The sequence below is a fragment of the Misgurnus anguillicaudatus genome, chromosome 18 (assembly GCF_027580225.2).
Source record: "Misgurnus anguillicaudatus chromosome 18, ASM2758022v2, whole genome shotgun sequence".
Taxonomy (NCBI): domain Eukaryota; kingdom Metazoa; phylum Chordata; class Actinopteri; order Cypriniformes; family Cobitidae; genus Misgurnus; species Misgurnus anguillicaudatus.
In genome coordinates, this window is record NC_073354.2 from 36,084,580 (window position 1) to 36,107,342 (window position 22,763).

The 22,763-nt window shown below is 35.4% G+C and overlaps 1 protein-coding gene across 2 annotated transcripts; it reads right to left on the minus strand.

Annotated features, from left to right (window-relative positions):
• Positions 1–2,594: 2,594 nt before the first annotated feature.
• On the minus strand, positions 2,595–22,691 carry esrrgb (estrogen-related receptor gamma b). Of its 2 annotated transcripts, XM_055186925.2 has the most exons (7): positions 21,653–22,681; positions 17,911–18,263; positions 15,173–15,289; positions 11,636–11,737; positions 11,372–11,554; positions 4,674–4,943; positions 2,595–4,508 (listed from the first exon to the last, which is right to left on the minus strand). In XM_055186925.2, exons 1-7 carry the CDS (start codon positions 21,709–21,711, stop codon positions 4,264–4,266), a joined length of 1,329 nt encoding a protein of 442 aa, XP_055042900.2. In that variant the 5' UTR covers positions 21,712–22,681; the 3' UTR covers positions 2,595–4,263. The 2 variants fall into 2 exon arrangements, with proteins under 2 accessions (XP_055042900.2, XP_073712491.1); XM_073856390.1 differs by having other exon boundaries at positions 11,372–11,737; positions 21,653–22,691.
• Positions 22,692–22,763: the final 72 nt, after the last annotated feature.

The window sequence follows — 22,763 nt, forward strand, 5'->3', positions numbered from 1 at the left end:
ATATTAACCCCTTCAGACCTTTCAGGTGTTTAATCAGTGTGCCTTGATTGGTTGATTTTTACCATTTTTATTGGTTTGAACCACAAAACGTGATGTCCATTCCTGTGCAGGGTCCATATTTTAAAATGTATTTCAGGGGCAACAAATACATTTTTAATTTTACAACCCATACGGCCAAAAATATATCTTCCTGGACAAAGTATAAAAGTTTGTTAAATGTATATGTGTGTATAAAATATAAAATTATAAGTAGGCTATATTTTTGCTGTAATTTTAACCTTTTCAAACATGTAATGTTTACAAGTTTTGTTTTTCTTCCAATGCGACGTGAATGTAAATGCTTTAAAATATATTTATTTTTCAAATATATTTCAAAATATACAAAAATGGGCCAAAAAATATATTGGTGAAAAATACATTTAGTCAAAATTATTTCAGCACATATAGTTTTTGGACATTTTTTATATATTTTGAAATTTATTTAAAATTATATTGAAAAAAAATATATATATATTGCCATATTTGACCTACAAAGGATCCTATCGTGAGATCCTATAGCTTTCACCAGGCTTCAAAATGCACATACGTAAGTAACACGCACACTTGTAAATGTAATATTTTTATTGTGTTGGCACAGCCGTACAGGATTTTTCTTGTGTAAGCAACTCTTATACGAGCCTCATTTATAACGCTTGTAGCATCTCTCAGTGAAGTGAGACTAATGTGTTGATGAAGTGTCTTACTGACAGAGTGTAAAATTATTTTAAACATGCATGTGTATAAACCACCTGACAGGCTGTAATTTATCTGTATCGATTAGCTTGATTATTCATAGACATAAATGTACAACAGGAATTACAAAAAATCTTTCTCAGTGCTAAAGCTTTGTAAATCACACCTGGATCTGGATTTTATAATACACAATTATTTACTTATCTTTGCATTTTTGCAAGTGAAAATAAGATTCTTAAGCCTTATTTATATTCGTCCTTTGTTATGCGAAAAGAAAACAATTACGCTGCTATAATCTATACGTTTATTAGGCATTTCTCTGTTTGGACATAATTCCATGTGGCACATAAGAAGATTATTATGATCTATTTGTAAATATAACCAGGAGCAGCATTTCTGCGTCAAAGCAGGGTTGGGATGTGGCTATACTGGCATCCTTTTTGCTTTCTTTAGGTTTAACTATAAAAGTCAGATGGATTTGGATATACTGTATATTCATTTGAGCTTGACATGCTATAACATCTTGATAAATTATCTTCAGAAGGGACATATCTGGTGAAATGCATTATGGGATGTATCTGTCATGTGTTTACTGTCTTTTGATTCCTTATTGTATGCACGTCCTACTTAAAACAGGGTGGTTAATAACTAATGGAGTCAGCGACATTTCTCTTCTGATTTATAAACATGATGACCATGACTGATGCTTGTATTTAGCTGTTATGTGTTTTTAGAGTGTTTATGTGCCGTGTGTGTGTGTGTGTGTGTGTGTGTGTGTGTGTGTGTGTGTGTGTATGTGTGTGTATATGGGTGATTCTCACGAAACCATTGAAACACCACGGCACTAATGATTTAAGCTTTAAATGTGTAATATAGTAACATTAAAAAGCATCAGAATTAACACAATACTGTGTTCTACCTTGCACAATGTGTGATTTCAACATAAGAATTTATAATTGGAAATTTTATCTCATTTTCTGCTGAAATTCTCATTACCGCAATGTGTCCGGCTGTGTTTGAACATGCGTTATGTTGTAATTTAATCAAATTAACACAAAAATATTAAGAAAAAAAATAAATGGATGTTTTGCTAGACTACTTTAGATGACAGAAAAAATATTTACTGAATATTCATGTATAGTAATAATGAAGAAAAATTAGGAAAATGATGTGTCCATGCCTGATGTTCTCATCCTCCGCAACACTTTTTGAGAACAGTTTAAGCACACATACAGAATTTTAATAAAGTTTGATTTTGAGTGACCAAGCACATGGACCAGTTACTTCAAGATGGCTACCAGGTAAGATCATTTTTTTACAGTTAATTTGAAATATTGTCTTGTCAGAATGCTTACACGACATTTTGATTGTCATTACCGCAACAGATGCTTATTAAATGTGAATTTAATTAATAGAAGCATAATACTTTGATTTTAAATGCATGTGCAGAATCTCCAAATTATGTTCTTTCAGGTTTGTCATGTCATTTTGAAAATATGTCAGTGTTGATGTTTTCTGACTGTTGCGGTAATAAGATTTTTAAGGACTAATTTTTTAAATTATGTTACAAAAAGTGTTAAATGATAAGTAAAAGTTTTTAAATTAATGTTCCCATTTACTCCAGACTTCGTTTTTCAATGTCTGGTGGGAAAAAAAGTAAATTTAAGCAATTTTTACATTTTCATGCTTGACATTTTTAAAACCAAGTTTTCGTGAGAATCACCCATATATACACGCAGTATGTATGGTGTGAAAATGCATGTCATATGAAAACCTTTGTGGGTGAACTATCCCTTTCACTATCCTTTATCCCTGCTTATTTGAAGTAGTAAACATACACTTTATGTTATTATTGTCTTTAAAGCATTTATTTGAATAAAAAAATGTTTATTATAATCAAACACTGATATTGCCAAGACAAACTTGTATTATTAAGAGCTTAGCTTCATATACATAAACATCATTCACAAACCTTTCACATACAGAAATAGGGAAAATCATAAACAGATGTTTATTATTAAACCAGTACAGATTTAGCAACAGAACAAACATTACTGAAGAGACTTTATTAATGTAAAACTGCTTTACAATAATTAAAAAATTGTGAACAGCGCTATATAAATAAAACTTGAATTGAATAGATGATGAGGCTTTACTGTTGTAACCTTTTTAACAGATAATGTGTAGTGTAAATTCAACTTGTAGCATTTCCTTCATTATTGTAAACCTCTGACATTCACAATACCGTACAGGCAATATGAAGAGAGTAAAAAACAGCCATCACCTCCGCAGTCTTGTATGTCAGTATGAATAAAACTGTACTATAATGGGTCACCGTGGATTTAATTTAAAGATGAATTTAATAAAACAGTGTATTAGTAAAGAAAAAAATAATTAAAACTCTTATTGCTTTAAATCATACAGTATTTACATATTTATTTTTTTGTTAAAAACAGATATTGGTATGGCTTATTTTGTCAAGTGCTGAAAGGTACATGTGGTAAAACACAATTGGATCAAAGAAGGCCGGTTATCAGCTTAAAGTTTTTCAGCTCAGTTTAAGTTCGATCTATTTCATAAAAACAACATATCCAGTGATGTGGATATGATTTATAAATACACACACAATTTGGCGATAAAACAAACCCAACAATAATGGATAATAATCACCAATCAGGAAATGGTACAATTAATAAAATGCATTCATTTTTTAAATCAGAAGTGTACTTTTTGCTGTTTGTTCTGGAAACGATATTTGATATACAACGTTTCTTTTGACCACTTTCCTAACAAATACATTTACATTATAATATAATTTAATTTAGACTACACCTATATTTAAACTTAAAGGTCCACTGTGTAGTTTTTAGCGACATCCAGCGGTGAGACTGTGAATTGCAACCAAATGGTCCAGTGCACAGATCACCTCTCCCTTTTTAAAATTCATAGAGAAGCTACGTACACAGGACAAACATGTCATCGTCTGAGGCGACGTAGTGACGTAACGCGCTATATAGGGCAGTTTGTCCGTTTAGGGTATGACGCCGCAAAATGGCGACTTCCATATAAAGGGACCCACGTTTTATGTAGATAAAAAGATTTTGTACGATCTTTATACACCACTGATAATATTGTTATGTATATTATATTGCATTTTTGTCAAGAGATCCTGCAAAAATTTACACAAAGCGGTGTGTATAACACTGTTGTTTTCCTTCATGTTTGTTTCAGGAGTGCAGTTTTTCTTTGGCGAAACAGTGTTTCATAAATTGATCAGCAAATTAAAATCTGTTTATCCTGGATGATAACAACAAAACAGAAAAAAGTGTCAGATGTACAGTAGTTTTTCAATTTCGATCACTGAAACCTTCATCAAAACTCCTTCATAATATTTAAGGATCCTTGTACACACTTATGATTTTTGTATGTACTGTTATATTTCATCATTGCCGTAGTTTCACAAACAATTGTCCTTCCTAAATGTGTATGGGGTGGAGTCACCTTTGTTTGACGATCCAATGGGAACAGAGATCAGGCATTGGCCTCTAGAAGTTCCAGGAAAAGTTTGTGCATTGGGACGCGTCCGTCCTGTTTGATGTTGCAAAAATGTCGCACGGCTTTGGCGGAGGTCTGACGGAGGAGCGGAAGGGTCATGATGAGTTTCCCTGCCCGTCGAGGATCTTCCCTGTGCTGGACTCGCTCATAATCCAGTAGGGCTTCATGGAGAGAGTCCTGCAAAACCTGAACCGCCTCCACATCTTCTATATGCATCGAGTCTAAGAGAGAAAGACAAAAAGTTCAAATATCACACCTTTACTGTCTATACTGTGTTATTTGCTCTTTTAAAATAATGTGGCGGGTTGCGATGACATTAAATAGGTAAAGAAACTTTTAACGTAGTGTAGTTATGAGCATAGTCTACTGATAAACCCGACATTTACCTGAGTTGGCGAGAGCGATGGCCTTCAGGGTGACGAACTCTTCTCGCTCCAGTCTCATGGATCTGTACCTGCGCACCAGCTGTAAAATGGCCACGTGGAGCTCCAGTAGTCCCGCTGATTTGGCCTGTTCAGCATCCATGATATAATCCTCCGCAAACACCAGCCTGTCCTCACAGGGCAGCGAGCGAAACGCCACACGGAGGATGAGGACCTCCATCCATGCGCTCTGCAGTAAACTCATCTGGTCTGAGAGACAGAGACTGGAGAAACCTGGAGGAGCAATAGATCTGATCACATACACCGCAATATGTATATGTATAAATAACTTGTCACCTTAGTAACTGAATCCAACTAAAACACTAAATATGCATCTCATTGCCATTTTCTTCACTGTTTTCATACAATTGCTCGAAACCTATGCTTAATTACAGTTTTAAAGGGGTGGTGAACATGTAAATTTAAGGAAATCAGCTAAATATTCAACATCTTACATTAAATCAATTTGGATAAAAGTGTCTGCCAAATGCATCAAAGTGCAACAAAGATATTGGATATAACAAAATTAAGCACTCCTATTACTATGTCCGTTTCTCAATCGCAAGGCTGCAGCCTCCGGAGGTCACAAATAAACAAAAATAACGGGAAAAAATCATTCTATCTTGATTGTTCTCTTTTTATCACCTCTCAAATATAGGTACATTTCTTCAAAAATACCACATTTTAAGCAAAATTTGAAAATAACTTTACATACAGTTTTAACTAGTTAATGTTTCAGGTTTTTATATGTTGGTTAAGAGCACCACCTAGTGGATTATAGCGGAATTATAGATTACCGTAAAAATGTATTTAAGTTAACTGAGCATAAAGTCATAAGCATATTACAACAATTTACGATAAACTAAGAATAATAGTCAACTTTAATTGCTAATATTCTCAAATCAGACCTATTTAGACATTTATTTGCGTGCGTCCGATTTTTAAAAGTCTTTAAACCTGTACAGTCTGACATTGATGGAAACTGAGATCATACAGTGTGACATGGACTTAACTACGATCTTGATCGCACAGTGTGGCAAGCAACAATCCTAAAGGACTATTTAATATCGCACAGTATATAGACGGTTTCATCGGACGCACGTGCGGTGAAGCGATACGCGTCTGGTCCGAATTTTATTTCCGGTTTCAGTTTTTTTAATGGTCTGACTAGTTGCTAAACTGACCTCTTGAACAAATACCTTGTCGAAAATAACAAATGTGTTGTTTATTTTGCTTGTTATATAAATAAACTACGTTTAAAGTACTTTATTGTTATTTATTTTTAGCAAAGTTTACCGGAAGTTACGTGTTGACCAGGAAAGTCCCTTGTTTATGTTTTTACTGCTGAAACAGTCTATACTGGGCTTTAGTCGTTAACTGGAATGATGTTAAACAAGCGCAATTTAAAGCAACACTATGTAGTTTTTTTACCATTAAATAATGTCTCTAAAATTATTTCAGTGATAGAACAACTTTTAACTGGACAAATTGTACTGTTGCTGCAACCTGAGCAGCATCCTAGCTGCTACAAGCACACTCTGAAAGTGGCGGTGGAAGGTAGGAAACACAGCCCCGCCCCTCCCCCTGCCTGCAGAAGAGTGTCTGATACCAGGTACTGTTCCACTTTTCAACCACATGGGGGAGCTGTAAGTCATTTTTACATGAAAACTACATAGTGTTGCTTTAAAGTCTCCATGAAAATAAAATTAAAAACTTTATTTTTTTTACAAATGACTTATCTGTGAGCTTCATTATTTTTTAAAAATGAATGTGCCTTTATTATCTTTAATCAAAAACGCAAATCTCCTCCCCTCCTCATAACGATCTCTCTTTACTTTCGGTCATATGGTGGCAGATGGGCGGGGTCTGGGAGAAGAACGCTGCGATTAGCAATTAGCAACATGACCTAACTTCAAATGATCCAATCAGATCTCAATGGACAAATTCAAATCCAGCCCTGCCGCTGGTTTCTACGGCTGAGCAAAAAAAATTGATTTTCTGATTAAAAGTTTTTTAAAACGTGGTCTAATAAAAATCGATTCTCAAAGAGTAGAATTGATTTTTTTCTTTTATTTTTATTTCCGCAAACATTGAACGTAAGATTAACTTTAATCTACTAACTAGTCTTCTTCAACGTTAGTGTTGTGGCTTTTAATTTTTTTTTATTAATTACCCACTTGTAAACTGCAGTTCACTGTTCAATTTTATTAATATAGTATTTGTATTAAATCTATATTCATTGAGTTGAATCGAGAATCAAGTATAAAAACCTACTCGAGAACCAGAATCGAAAAATGAATCGAGAATCGAATCGATTTGATAGCTTGTGAATCGAAATTGAATCGATTTGGAACATCTGAATCGATACCCAGCCCTACTGGTTTCCGTCGAATATACGTCATCACATGGAAAATAAGGCAATCCCTACTTCCGTTTCATGGCAACTTTAACCACAATGTGCAGCTGTTTAATATATATATATTTGCATTTGAATAGAGCCGCGTTACCATTTTCGGGCATTTTTGAATAAAACAAAGCCCCTCTGTCTTTTCTGCATTGGATAACTCCTCTCCCGGGAACATGGGATAGCAAGTGTCCATCGAATGAACACTTCAGGATCTTGCCGGAAGTAGTAGGTCACCCGGGTACTTTTCGCCTACTGTTTTTCTAATACTATGAATTTTACTACTCACCCGCCTACTACTTTATGTAGTATAAAAATAGGCGATTTCGGACGCAGCCAAGGTGTTTGTAGTGCAATTTAAGCTAAACAGAAACAAACGTTATGGTACAGATGAAGTCAGGTTTAATTGCTGGTCGGTAATATATTGTTTAATTGTGATTTTAGCACGCGATCTTAGAGATATATGTCTTTCCCCATTCAAATAGATAGGACTTTAGTCTTGCATGCCTGAAATAACGGCAAACAAGGACCTTTTGGTGCATTCAAGGTATACATTTTATCAGCATGTGTGTTCCCAGTTCAAATAAATAAGCTAAATGATGGTTAAATAACTATATCAACAATCACCCAACTAACTAAGCAATTAATCAGCGAAATAACTAATCAGCTAATTACATAACAAATAACATAAATAACAAAGAAAAGAATCAGTTAAAGGTGCAGTGTGTACATTTTAGCAGCATCTAGTGGTGAGGTTGCGAATTGCAACCAATGTCTCAGTCCACTGCTCACCCCTCGCTTTTGAAACGCATAGAGAAGCTACAGTAGCCGCCACCGGACAAACATGTCATAGACGGAGACAGCTTAGTAAAAAAATTTGAGGGCTTTTGTAGAAACATGGTGGCACAAAATGGCCACTTCCATGTAAGGGGACCCTCGGTGTATGTAGAAAAAACTTTAATTCTAAGGTAATAAAACCATAACGGTTCATTATAAAAAGGTCTTTATACACCCCTGATAATATAGTTTTGTATATTATTTTTCATTTCTGTCAAGAGATCCTTTTAAAAATTACACACTGCACCTTTAAATAACTAATAAGCTAAATAATTAAACAACTATTTAGATATAATCAGAAAATAAATCCGGTAAATAACTACCACGTACACATTAACTTTAAAGCTGCTTTATAACAAACGATATATGAATAAATTGAACAGCAAATCATCCAAATAATTACATAAATAAAGCTAAATGGAGATAAATAAAATCCTAGTTTACACGTCTATTTCACATTGAGCTAAAACCTTATTGATGGTTGAAGGCTCTGTGTGTGTGTCCTGAAGAATAGCATCAATGACAGTCAAGCTTTTTTCTCATTCACGTTTTCACACTTAATTAAAAAGCATCTGATTGGTTTGGTGTTGGACAGAAGGACACTGGGCTTCACCCATCACTGATGTTTATCACAGCTCCATTCACACATCTCAAGCTACGTTCATTAACTGATTGAATCTGCGCTCTGGTCGATCACATTCACGCTGTGAAACGCATTAACACAATCAAACGACCCTCATGACACCGAGAACAACACAAACAAAACAACTCGGCATCACCAATGTCATCTTCGCTTCTATCTCCTGCTTGAAATGGCAGGAAAAGGACAATGCTGCGGTCACACACACACTAACTCATATACACATGTTTGTTTCTATACATTGTGAGGACTTACAATAGACGTAATGACTTGTATACTGTGCAAACTGTATAATCCCTTAAACCTAATCCTCACAGAAACGTTCTGCATTTTTGCATTTTTTAAAAAAACACCATTTGTTAACAAATCTGTTTGGACCACACAATGCATAGAAACCAGAAGCACACTCAACTACATTCACATACATTATGCATTTGGCAGACGCTTTTATCCATTTGATAAGTATGTATGTTCTCTGGGTTCGAACCTATGACCTTTTGTGCAATGCTCTACCACAAGGCTATACAAGAACATAACTAGCTGTGTGTCCTGGTTTATGACCACTAGTAGATTGTGAAGACCACTTGGTCACTTCGTGCATTTTCCTGATTGGAATGTTACATTAAATACGCCACCATACCACTGTATGCCATAGCATTATCAAAAAATGTCAATCTGCATGCAGTCTGGAAATCTGATTTATATCCGAGACAATCCAGACTACTTATCAAAATCCACAGTATCCACAATAGACAGCAAACTGTAAAATATTTATTCATATTTTCTCTGAGTTATTGTAATCTAAAAGCATTTGTGACCCTGGACCACAAAATCATAAGTTGCACGGGTATATTTGTGGCAATAGCAAACAATACATATGGGTATGCCAAAAATCATTAGGATATTACTATGTACAGTATATTAACAAAATATCTTCAAGAAAATAAGTCTAGTTTTTAGACCAAAAATATCAAATTTAAGTGATTTTTATTGATTTTATAAGTGATTTAAGTGAAAAAAACTCTGCCAATGGGGTTAGCAAAAAATCTTAAACACTAAATTCAAGAAAAATTTAAGAAATATTTGCTTACCCCATTGGCAGATTTATTTGCTTGTTTTATGCACAAATACACTTAAATTTGATATTTTGGTCGTTTTGCTCATCAAGAAAAAGCATCTTAATTTAAGAATTTTTAGATATTTTTACTGAAAACAAGACAAAAATACTAAGAATTGTTTTTTCTTGAAAATCATTTTTTGAAGTGAAGATCATGTATGAAGATATTTTGTAAATTTCCTACTGTACATATATAAAAAATGTATTTATCATTAGTAATATGTGTTGCAAAGGACTTCATTTGTACAACTTTAAAGGCGATTGTCTCAATATTTAGATTTTTTTTGCACCCTCAGATTCCAGATTTTCAAATAGTTGTATATCTTCCAAATATTGTCCTAAAAACATTCAGCAATAGAAAGCCTGTTTATTCAGCTTTCAGATGATGTATAAATCTCAATTTATAACTGGTTTCGTGGTTCAGGGTCACATTTACTGATAAAATAATAAATAAAAATAATAAGCTAATGATATTTTCTCCTACACTGCAAAAAATGACTTTCTTACTTAGTATTTTTGTCCTGTTTTTTTTAGTAAAAATATCTAAATATTCTTAAATTAAGATGTATTTTCTTAATGAGCAAAATGACCTAATAAGGAAAATAAGTCTAGTTTTTAAACAAAAAATATAAAATTTAAGCAAATTTGTGCTTAAAACAAGCAAAAAAATCTGCCAATGGAATAAGAAACATTTTCTTGAAATAAGTTTACTTTTTCATAAACACTTAATTCAAGAAAATGTTTCTTATTCCTTCTTAAATGTTCCTTATTCTTGCTTGTTTTAAGCACAAATTCGCTGAAATTTTATATTTTTTGTCTACAAACTGGACTTATTTTCCTAGGTCATTTTGCTCATTAACACTGCAAAAAATGATTTTCAAGAAAACTGTTGTTTTCAGTAAAAATATCAAACATTCTTAAATTAAAATGCTTTTTCTTGACGAACAAATGACCCAAGAAATTAAGTCTAGTTTTAGACCAAAAATATCAAATTTAAGTGAATTTGTACATAAACAAGCAAAAAATTTTTTTCTTGAATTTAGTGTTTAAGAAAAAAGTTCAAGATTTTTTTGTTTACACCATTGGCAGATTTTTTGCTTGTTTTAAGCACAAAATGACTTAAATTTGATATTTTTGGTCTAAAAACTAGACTTATTTTCTTGGGTCGCTCTGCTCATCAAGACATTTAGATACTTTTACCGAAAACAAGACAAAAATACTAAGAATTTTTTTTCTTGAAAATCATTTTCCGCAGCGTGCAGTGTAACTCTCAAGATGTAATGAAGCTATTTTATTTTCACATATCTCATATGTGCCATTGGCTGGTCTTTACAATGCAGGTGCGTTCAGGTTTCACTATCTTTGAGGGGAAATTTGGTGTCTTTAGTGTCGGCAAAACCTGAGCCACGAATACACAAACACCTGATTCTTGAGGTTTGTTGTGTAAGCATAACTACAGAGGTTAATATCAACTCAAAAACAGGTGCTGGTCTGTTCATTGTTCTCCACCCTTAGATGTTTTCCAAAACAGACACACAACAAGAAGAGCAAAACTAACAACAACGTATCTCTGTGTATCCAAAACAAAACGTAGATAAAACATGCATACACAAACCGCTGCTTTTCCAACACATCACTTACTATGTTTGCGTGTGTGTGTGTACCTGGTATGTGTTTGGCCCAGCTGATGTTCAGCATCAGTTCCCTGTCAGCGAGGTCACACAGTGTCGTTAATACTTTGATGTCACTGTCTGGGAGGGCGGGGTCAGGCATAGCACACACCCTCTCTGGCTCCGCCCCCAACAAGAGTGCCACCACCTTATTCTCATCCTGACTGCTCGGGGGCACTACAAGAGAAAAATTTACATTATTAATTAACAGATGAATACTGACCCATAGTCTGAAGGATTTATGTTTGATTTTCTCACGTTGTTCATTTTGAGGTAGATTTACACTGAGGTAAACGCTGGAATTAGAGTTGGGCCTCTTGTATTTCTGTCGTCCTCCTCTCACCCTGTCCAAACGCACACCTGCACACACAGACCCACATACACAAACAGAAAACGTGAGGAGGAACCCACATGCATGCACAAACACAAATGACCCAATTAAACTAAATTATTGCTGTACTTTGGAAGTGTGTCACTCACATGCCACACTTTTTATTAAAAGATATGTAGGAATGTGTGTGTTTACAAATTAATGTATATTTGGTTATATCTTAAAGGTGGAGTCGGTGATTTGGAAAATGCCAAATTTAGCCTGATAGCATTGATCCTCTGCAAACTGGTGTCCAAAGCCACACCTCTTTCAAAACGCACAGTAGATCAAAAACGAGACAAAGAAAAGAAGAAAAGTAGTTGCTATTTGCCTGCCATTTTCGCTCTGTCTGCACAATGTAGGTCAACACGCAGATGACGTATGATGTCTGCGTGAACAGGCTGCGCAGTGGTATGCAAACACACGCTGACTGACAGGGAGCACATCCTATCATAACATTCGGACCGAATGCAATGATTGAATGAACATTTTATGGTCCTATGCTTTCCACAGACAGTATATAGTTATAAAAATACATTTAGATCATTTAACATACTGATTGCTATTAGGATATGATAAAACCTTCAACTAGCATAACAAAAAATATTTTTGGACGGAATCACAGATTACACCATTAGGGCCATTTACTAATAGGGTGATTCTCACGAAACCATTGAAACATCACGGCACTAATGATTTTAGCTTTAAAATGTGTAATATAGTAACATTAAAAAGCATCAGAATTAACACAATACTGTGTTCTACCTTGCACAATGTGTGATTTCAACATAAGAATTTATAATTGGAAATTTTATCTCATTTTCTGCTGAAATTCTCATTACCGCAATGTGTCTGGCTGTGTTTGAAAATGCGTCATGTTGTAATTTAATTAAATTAACACAAAAAATTAAGAAAAAAAATAAATGGATGTTTTGCTAGACTACTTTAGATGACAGAAAAATTATTTATTGAATATTCATGTATAATAATAATGAAGAAAAATTAGGAAAATGATGTGTCCATGCCTGATGTTCTCATCCTCCGCAGCACTTTTTGAGAACAGTTTAAGCACACATACAGAATTTTAATAAAGTTTGATTTTGAGTGACCAAGCACATGGACCAGTTACTTCAAGATGGCTACCAGGTAAGATCATTTTTTACAGTAATTTGAAATATTGTCTTGTCAGAATGCTTACACGACATTTTGATAATCATTACCACAACAGATGCTTATTAAATGTTAATTTAATTAATAGAAGCATAATACTTTGATTTTAAATGGATGTGCAGAATCTCCAAATTATGTTGTTTCAGGTTTGTCATGTCATTTTGAAAATATGTCAGTGTTGATGTTTTCTGACTGTTGCGGTAATGAGATTTTTTATGACAAATTTTTAAAATTATGTTACAAAAAGTGTTAAATGATAAGTAAAAGTTTTTAAATTAATGTTCCCATTTACTCCAGACTTTGTTTTTCAATGTTTGGTGGAAAAAAAAGTAAATTTAAGCAATTTTTACATTTTCATGCTTGACATTTTTAAAACCAAGTTTTCGTGAGAATCACCCAATAACTTGCGCAAATGCTAGCCTGGCTCCGCCCTCCTACGTGCTTCCGCTTAATTTTCATTTCACTTCAGCACTACGCCTGGGCCTGCCGGTAGAGTTTCGTTTTCTCCTGCAAAAATCTGCAGGTCCAATCAGGGAACAGAGGGGGGTGGCTAAGAACGATGACGTTGAGGTCGTGCGTCAGTTTGAGTTGTAGTTCAGTAATGGCAGCGGAGAAAGACGTGAGAAAAGCTATTGGATCCGTTGTTGCAAAACTGCCGAATATACAGAAGTAAAAGCCGGAGCAAGAACCAGGTTTGCTAAGTTTAGTATTCGGACTTGTTGTTTCAGTCCGGTTTCAGCGCATGATATACGTCACGACCACACGTTAGCGATTGCCTATGGCAGATCCTGAGCGACTCTGGGCAGATCCAATAAATTTAAACTTCAACAGAGGACCCTCCTTAACGGAAGTAATGCTTTGCAATGGACTCTCTGTACAAATGAAATGAATGTACGAGAGTCTGGTTGGACCAGGCTACGCAAACGCCTCTTTTGCCATAAAAAAAACTACAGTCAAGATTTACTAAAGGCGTTGTTTCGTGAGTATTTAAATGAATCACGCTATGCGATTTACTAAAGTTTGCTCGTCAATTTACTTGATTTGGCGCTATTATTTGATGCCTAAAAATTTCTAAAACCCTATGCTAATTTGCGCTGCTCTTGGTAGATTGTTGCTTGTTGTTGTAATTAGTGTTCTTTAACTGTCCATTTGTCAGTAAATCACCCTCAGAAATTTTCACTCCCATCAGCGCTTTACCAAAATTGCGCTCTTACGCTAATTTGCCCCATTTAGTAAATCTGACCCTTAATCTCCTGTGGTTGTGCGAATGATTTAAAATAAAAGTACGCAGAATTGTAAACATCTGTATGTGTGTGTCTGCAATAGAAAATCCTGAATAAGCAGATACACTGAAACAAAATCAGGCCAGCACCTACACAAACTCACGCACATATAACTTCCCACCAGCAGGCAAGATATTATTATTTGCTGACTGCTTCAGTTTTATTTGAGTATGTATATTATTTTTATGGAAAATCTTTTTGGGCTGAATGTTGTTTTTGTGAGATCTCTATACAGCTGCATATTGCGAAATCCAAGAATCCAGACCCTTTAATGCCAAAAGACTTTCATGTATGCTGTACACTCATGAACAACATTAAAGTCTGTGTAAAGTCTGATATTAAATGTTCTCAGTTTGTCACACCACAGAAAAATGTATCATTAACCAGACAACAAAATTTGAATGACGAAAAACGCAAAGTAAAAAAATAAGTTATCAAACAAGGATGCCGTCTCTGAATGGATGCTCACGACTGTGTTAGGGGCGGGGCCATGCTCAGTGGCTCTGGTGTGTCATCGAGCCACCATTTTAGCCCCGCCCAAATAACAAAAACAGAAATGAGGATCAACTTTTTAGCAGTGTAACTCCACAATTCAGTACTACATAGTTCACATTCTTTGTCACGTTTCAGCAATACATTTCTAACATTTATAATGTGTTCATAAACAATTGTCGGAAATGACTTTATTTACAGGTAACAGGTTTGATATTGTGATGGGTTGGCAGTTAATGACCATGTAAGATTTTATCTTCTGTTTACTCCCACTGAATATTCTTTCCAAGATTATGATTTTGCCCTTAAAAAAAGAGTATTACGGAAAACCTAAACGTCTGAATGCATTACAGGAATGGAAATTTGGAGGGAAAATGGCTTAATCTTTCTAAGAACAAGCTTTGTTATCTTTTCCTTGAGAGGGTTATGATCTGGACGTGTTGTTTTGATATTCACACATTAAGATACAGACACACTCACCTTCTCGCAGCATCCCCACAGACAGACACTTAGTGAAGCGACAGGCTTGACAAGATTTCCTTCGTCTCTTAGTGATCTCACAATCCCTGCTGACCGAACAACTGTAATCTATATTACCTAAAACAGACAGACAGATGAATCATAACCAGCATAATTAGCATCCTGAATTGAAAACTTTCAACTTTCCTTCTTTAACTATAAACAGATTGCAGTCTGTGTTCAAATGAACATAGAAATGTCCATAATTTACCCAATCTACATTAGCATTTTTATAATGTATTGCTCTTGTCATCAATACTGTTTTTGGCAAGCAACAGGTGAGGAAAGAAATTCAAACACATTTACATTTATGCATTTAACAGACACTTTTATCCAAACTGACTTACAAAAGACAAAAAAAAACTGTCTTAGGACGCAATAATGCAAAAGTGCTATATAAACACATAGCCAGGATATAAATAGAGCGGATATTCAGGCCTCCAGATAAGACTTAAAAACACTCTAATTGGGCGCATACAACAAACGCGAATTCAACGTTTTGCGCAAGTAGATTACATACAAAGTCAATGCAAAGCCGCGAATAGACACAAACTCACGCTGGGGATGTGAATTACGCTAATCGGGGTGGCGCGATTGTAGCAAAAACACATGTTTTTGGCTCAAGCGCGTATTAAAATAACGTTTCCAAAAAAGTTTCAGTGGTTCATCCACTCAAAACAGGGTGAACGGCACTTTCACATTCGCTTTGCAGCCCTCTATTGGCCAAAACCGCACTAAAAAAGTTTCCAACCGTCGGGTAGTGGTCCTGTAGTTCGAGTGAAAACTACAAAAACTTGCTTTACGGCAGACCTACAATCCAATCAGAGCCAGCTATGCTGCAGTAGTGGTAATGAACAATTACGCTTTTAACCCGTAGGGGGAGCAAAGAGCAATACATCTTTAGTGTTGCTTTAAATCCCGCAAGTAATCTATACCGAGGAACATGACGCTTCGCGTTAGGTGTTTACGCAGCATTATGGGGCGTACACACCAAACGTGCATTTAACAATTTGGGTTAGTAGATAATATACAAAATCAATGCAAAACCCGATTAGACACAAACTTGCGCAGGGCGAAGTGAATGATGGAAATTGGATGGAGCGAGTGCAGCGAAAAACGCGCTATTCGCCTTAAACGCATCTTCGCGCAAGTTGAAAATATTCAACTCAAGCCAAAAATTGAAATGACACAAAGTTAAATCCCATGAGTAATGTAGAGGGAGGAACGCAGCATTTAAATTAAAAGGTGCTTCAGGATGCCACAGAAGAACCATTTTTGGCTGAACAGTTCTATAAAGAACCTTTAACAATCGTAGAACCTTTCTGTAGTAAAAAAGGGTTCTTTAAATTATAAAAGGGCATAAAGGTTCTCCTAATAGGCCGTACACACCAAACGTGAAGCATCACCTTCCTCACTTTAGATTACACGTGGGATTCAACTTCGTATCATGTGAATTTACAACTTACGCAAAGATGCGTTTGAGCCAAATAGCACGTTTTCGCGACAATTGCGGCACGCAATTTGCGTCATTCAAATCTCCCCGCACGAGTTCACGTCTATTCGCGTCTTTGCATTGACTTTATATTTAATCTACTCGCGTAAATAGTTGAATTTGCATTTTGGTGTATGTATAAGACTGAATGGTTATGGGATCGCTGTGAAGAACCTAAGTTTAAAGCACCAAGAAAAGTGAATGTGGAGTGAGAGTAAAATAGCAAACCCTACGTTTACCATTCAAGAAGTCTTTTAGGGTGTACTCACATTATACTTAACCAGACCGAACTGTACCCGAGTACTTTCGAGCTTTCAGTTAAATTCAGCTCGTGTTTGACCCTTAAGCAGGATATCTGAACAGATTTCCAATCTTATCCAACAGGTTAACAACTACTGGCCTGACTCACACTGATTCATTAGTACACACTGTTAATACTGTCAACACAAGGTGACGTAAATTCAATAGTGCAATGAAGTTTCACAGCACTGCAAATTTGCCAAAATGTCACTGCAGATTTACTGTAAAAGGGATTTTATGCACAAATTGTGAACTGATTGACCGAAGTCACAAATGCAAACTAGTGCTTTTATCAACCTAGAAAATGTGAAAAAGATCACCCAGTAACTTAGTTTTCGTAAACCATTCTCTGCAAGCATAGGTAATTGAAATTGGGCACCCCCTGTGATGTCAGAAAGGGATATTACCGCCCCTTAATCTGCACTATCCAACCACAACACGTGCAGAGATCAGCTCATTTGCATTAGGATACACTCCAAAAAAACACATTTTTATTCACACCTACAAAGTGGCAGTTTTAACATGTTATAATAAATTATCTAAGTGATATTTTCAGCAAAACTTCACATATTCACACATAAACTTCACACGTACTCTGGCGACATCAAAGATTTATTTGACATCTTAAAAAAGTCTTGTGAAATGCCCCCTTTAAGGCGTCTAACACAACACTTTGTTGCTGCGTTTATCAAGCCACACGGTGACTTTATTTCATTACGTCATCCATGAACATGATTTGTGAGTCCTGTCGGATCGATTCCTATCGACGGTGAATATAAAGACTACAACTCCCACCATTCCCAATTCTCTTTCACAGCGTCATCAAGCTACGCCGTTGTTGTTATTGTTAAGCGACCTCTAGTGGCAAAAATGACATATTGCGATTAAAAACGCGATTAAAACCAACCTTGAATGGTACGTTTAAAGAAAGCTTTGCAGGCCTCACAGGAAGCCACGCCATAGTGAAATCCAGATGCAACATCTCCACACACCAGACACAGGCGTTTGGTGCCCGGACTCAACCTGTAGTCCCTCTTCACCTGTGATTCCTCCAGGTGCCTGCAGGGCGCAGGGGGGTGCAACACTGGGGAGTCCAGTTCTGTTTGGATCTCTTTACATCCAGAACTATAGCTGCTTCCAGCATCCGATGATGCACCTGGACTGTGCTGGGTCAGACTGTCTGGCAGGGAGGCGGGGCTTGATGGTTCTGCCTTGATGTAGGCGGGGCAGTGGGTGTTGATTGGCATCATGTTCAGAAAGCTTTGGAAACAAACAACAGAAATGAGAACAAAGCAACCGTCAGTGTTTAAACCTTTTGTGAAACAGTAAAGTTTATAAACTTGGTACTTTACATGCACCACATGTTCTTCACAGTAAATTTATGCCAACCACCACAGCTGTCTTTTTTATTTTAATGGAATAAAGTAAAACTGCCATCTGAGAGAACCAACGTCTGGTTTTCCTTTTTATCAGCACAACTTTATATTTCCCACAATGTCAGTCTTGACTGAGTGTTTACAGTATACAGTGCACCTGAACACACCTGTTCCTCTCACTTACACACACACACACACACACACACACACACACAAACACGTGCAGTGACTAGTAACGTGATCTCAAAGCCCGTCAGAGTTTGTCTGGGATCCAGCGGAATTACTTTTGACTCCATCACCGGCTCTCAAATCCTATTGCTTTAAGACGGCCAGAGACTGTTGCCAGAACATGTGCTTATTAAATCTCCATACCTGCAATCTTATGTTAAAACACAGCAAGACTATAGATTTGTGCATGAGTTATAAGTGATGTCTGTTTAATCGGCTGGACTGGATTTTGAGTAAATATTGTACTTTTAAAGGCACAATATGTAATTTTGCCACTAGAGGTCACTAAACAACAACAACGGCATAGGTTGATGCTGTTGTTAAAGATTGTGGTACGACTGACGATAGGAATCGGTCCATTTGTTTTATATCACACACCGATCGATCTGGTTCGCCATTGACAAGTGACCGTATGAACAGGAGTGTAAACTGGTTAAAAATATGTACCCCAGCTGTCATTGGGGCATATTAAAAAGGTCTTAATTTGCAGTGTTGGAGAAAGTTACTTTTAAAAGTAATGCATTACAATATTAAGTTACTTCCCCAAAAAGTAACTAATTGCTTTTCATGGAAAGTAATGCTTTTAAGTTACTTTCCGTTGCTTTTTCTTACTTGGCTGAGGCTTGATCTCTTTCAGGCCTTGCAGGTGTTTTTTATGATCGCAAAAATGTTTAATTCAGTACATTATTTTATTTTAAATTGAATTAATTAAACTGAAAAGTAACTTGCATTACTTTTTTAAAAAAGTAACTCAAATATTAATGTGTACATTATAAAGTAATGTACCGAGCCCCTAAGGTGACATTGGAGTAAAAAAAATCAAAAGTTTAGTTTTGCGTGCTCACGTGAAACTTTCGCACCCGCACGTGAAAGTGAAAGTTTCACTTGCGCATGCGATAGTTTCAAGTGCGCCTGCAAAACTAAACTTTATTTAATTTTTGCTCCATGTTCCCTTAGTAATGCTCCGTAATAATTACTTTATTAGTTACTTCAAAAAAGTAATATTATTACGTAATGCGCGTTATTTGTTATGTGTTACCCTCAACACTGTTAATATGTAACGTTTAGGTATAGAAATGTATATATTTGATACCCATATGATACCTCTGAGGTACTACTTTAAACTCTTTAGGTGCAAAGCTGTACTTTTTAAAAGGGTACTGCCCCAGTGACATCTGGGGTACATATTTTGACAATTTTGTCTGACAGTGTAATTAAATTATAATTACTTCATTGGAACTGTCAAAATTGTAAGGGCAGAATTTTTGGAGCTCATGAAAGTGTTTCTCTCATTATGTTTGACTACATAAGTCAGTTGATAAATATCTTTCAGACTACCATTTTAAAAAAAACACTTAAAGGTGTAGCGGAGGATTTTATCGAATTTTAGAAAAAACCCGCCATCTCCACTTTTTTAAAAAAATGCAATTGTGCAACACTCCTGATTGATGAGGACCAATAGTCTTGATGATCCACCCGGAAAAAGAAAATCCTACCTTTAATATTTCTTTATATTACCATTATTAACCATTAAGGTAAATTTTTCTCTTTTTGCCCTTGATGTTTTTCTCATCATACATAACTCCTGGGCTACTCTGTCTGTCATGCACAGAATTCGGCTATTGAAACGTCGATGGCTTTGAAAGTGTGTTTTAGTTTTAACTTTAAATTGTACTGTTGTAGTCTCATCTGCATTTAGGAATAAACACAAACAGAAAACATAAGTAATAATCATGTCAGATAAAACAAGGTTTGCAGAACAAGTGAAACAAAACAGACAGTTTATCAAATAGGCCTACAACATTAATTCAAAGATCATTAAGATTATTTTGTTTATTTACACCTCAGTATGAAAAACAAAGGGGTTTACAGTTTGGAGTGATGAGAAAAGTTTCACACAGAACCTTAGTTTTTTTAAACATCTGTTTACTACTAGTGCTTAAAAATCCCAGAAACCAATGTGAAAATCAGCAGAAAATAAAGCCGCAGAAAAAATTAAAATACCACTTCAGTTTTGCCTTTAATCATCATTTCTACATGTATTAAGACCATTTCTGTCCAATGTCTGTTGTTACCTAAAGCAAACCTCATGAGTCACCCAACAACAATATAAAAGACACAAAGACAGATTAAAGATGTGATTAAAAGTAAGGTTTAAACACATACAATTATTTTTGAACTTTTACTAAAATACATATAAAAGCATTAGCATTTTGTTATTGGGAAATTAATTTGAACTTGGTTTCTCTGCAGTACTCAAGATCAGAAAAAAACTGCATCTTTTTGCCATTTGGAGCATGTTTTCCCCATTTCAATTTTCAGTAAATAAATACAAATAAAAACTTTATTTTTATTAGGAACTTGGCAGAAATGTTGTCGGTAGTTGGCAGAATAACACAAAAATGATAATTTTACTTAAACATACCTACAAATAGTAAATTTAGAAAAACTAAAAATAATCTTGGTCTCTTATTCTTTTCTGCGGTTGTATAATGTAATTTTAAGATAATATAATTATCCTGTATAGCTCAGTGGTAGATCATGTGTAAGCAGCTCAAAACATAATGGGTTCGAACCCAAGGTTTACACATACTGGTAAAAAATGTATATTCGTAAGTCGCATGTGCCAAAAGAATGTAGCCTAAATGGTTAAAAAATAAATCGTTTTCCCAAAGAACCCTACAGTCAAAGGTCCATAAAGGCATAATATGCAAGATTTTGCATTAAAATATCCAAAAGCTACAAGCACAGTGTTATGTTTTGTTTATAACTACAATAAATGTTTTCAACAACGTTTGAGTTCAGAGAATTGTTGCCTAATTTCATGAGCATTTGGACACCAAATTTTTTTTTTTTAATCACATTAAATAAATAAACATAAATAATAATGTCTAAATTACATTTCCCATCCCAACGCAAAACACAAAATTTTGGGATTTTAAATTTTTTTTTGTTTTAAAACAGATGTGTCTAATACCTGGTTTACACATAATTTACAAGTACTATTACAACATTACGGCTAATAAAATGAATAAAGTTTCTTACTTGCTCGGTTCAGAAGAAAAGGAGAAAGATTCCGGATGATAAAACTGCACCAGATCCATCAGAAACCTCACAATAAATCACAAACAGTGCGAAATAAGCGCGAAATATCTGCACTATTCTTCTCCTGTTTTATTGATGTTTTATTTTATGATGCTCGTCTGATCTCTGTGTTTCTCTCACTGTGTTTCTGTCGCCTCAGCACAAACGCTAATAAAACCCGAACGACTGCTCATGAATATTCAGTACGTCCTTGGCGTTTTCCCCGCCCCTGACGCTGACATCAGCAGTACGTCCACCAACAGGAGCGAGCTTTGTGAATATTAATAAGTTTCGCGCAGGTGTGCGTCGAAGAGGAATCTTTTCTTATTAAAGGTGCATTTCGGATAAATGCGACTGAAACAGATTAATACACGACAAAAGTGCTTCACAACAATACCAGAAACATTTTTGGTTCCCCACAGAACCATTCAGTGAAAGAACCCATCTTACATAAACGTATTAAATGATATACGAGCAAATGAGAAAAGTTAAAATAGTTTTTGTGACTGCAGTTTGTTTATAAAGTATTTACATAACAAACATTAATCTCTCGGCTAACTTTCAAGAAACAATGGTGTTTGTATCTGAGACCAGGCGTAGCTTTGTATTTGAATTGAGGTAAATAGACACTGTTTTCAGTGGTATTACAGGGTAAAGCCTCCATATGCTGAGGGCAAACACACCATCATCTTCGAACAAAGAGATATCATCATGTCTAAGTCTGATGTGTACTGGATCTAAAACTCTCACCAACATCATTTTCAATGCATACAACACAATAGGAAATACTCTTCTTTAAACATCCTTCTCTTCTCTCTCTCTCCACACCCTACCTATCACAGCTACACCCAAATCATTACTGTGCATTACAGATCTGAGGTCAGTGTTTGACCAGAATACCATATCAGCTGTACCATAGAAAAGTGGTTCTCCCTTTTTTTTTAATCCCTATAAAACCAAAGTACTGACATTGAAAATGGTCGTTTTTAATCTCTTGTTAATGTGAGGTCACACTGATAAAGCCCCACCCACACCTGCTGATCGACAGTCTTGCATTACCATAGTTTCTGCC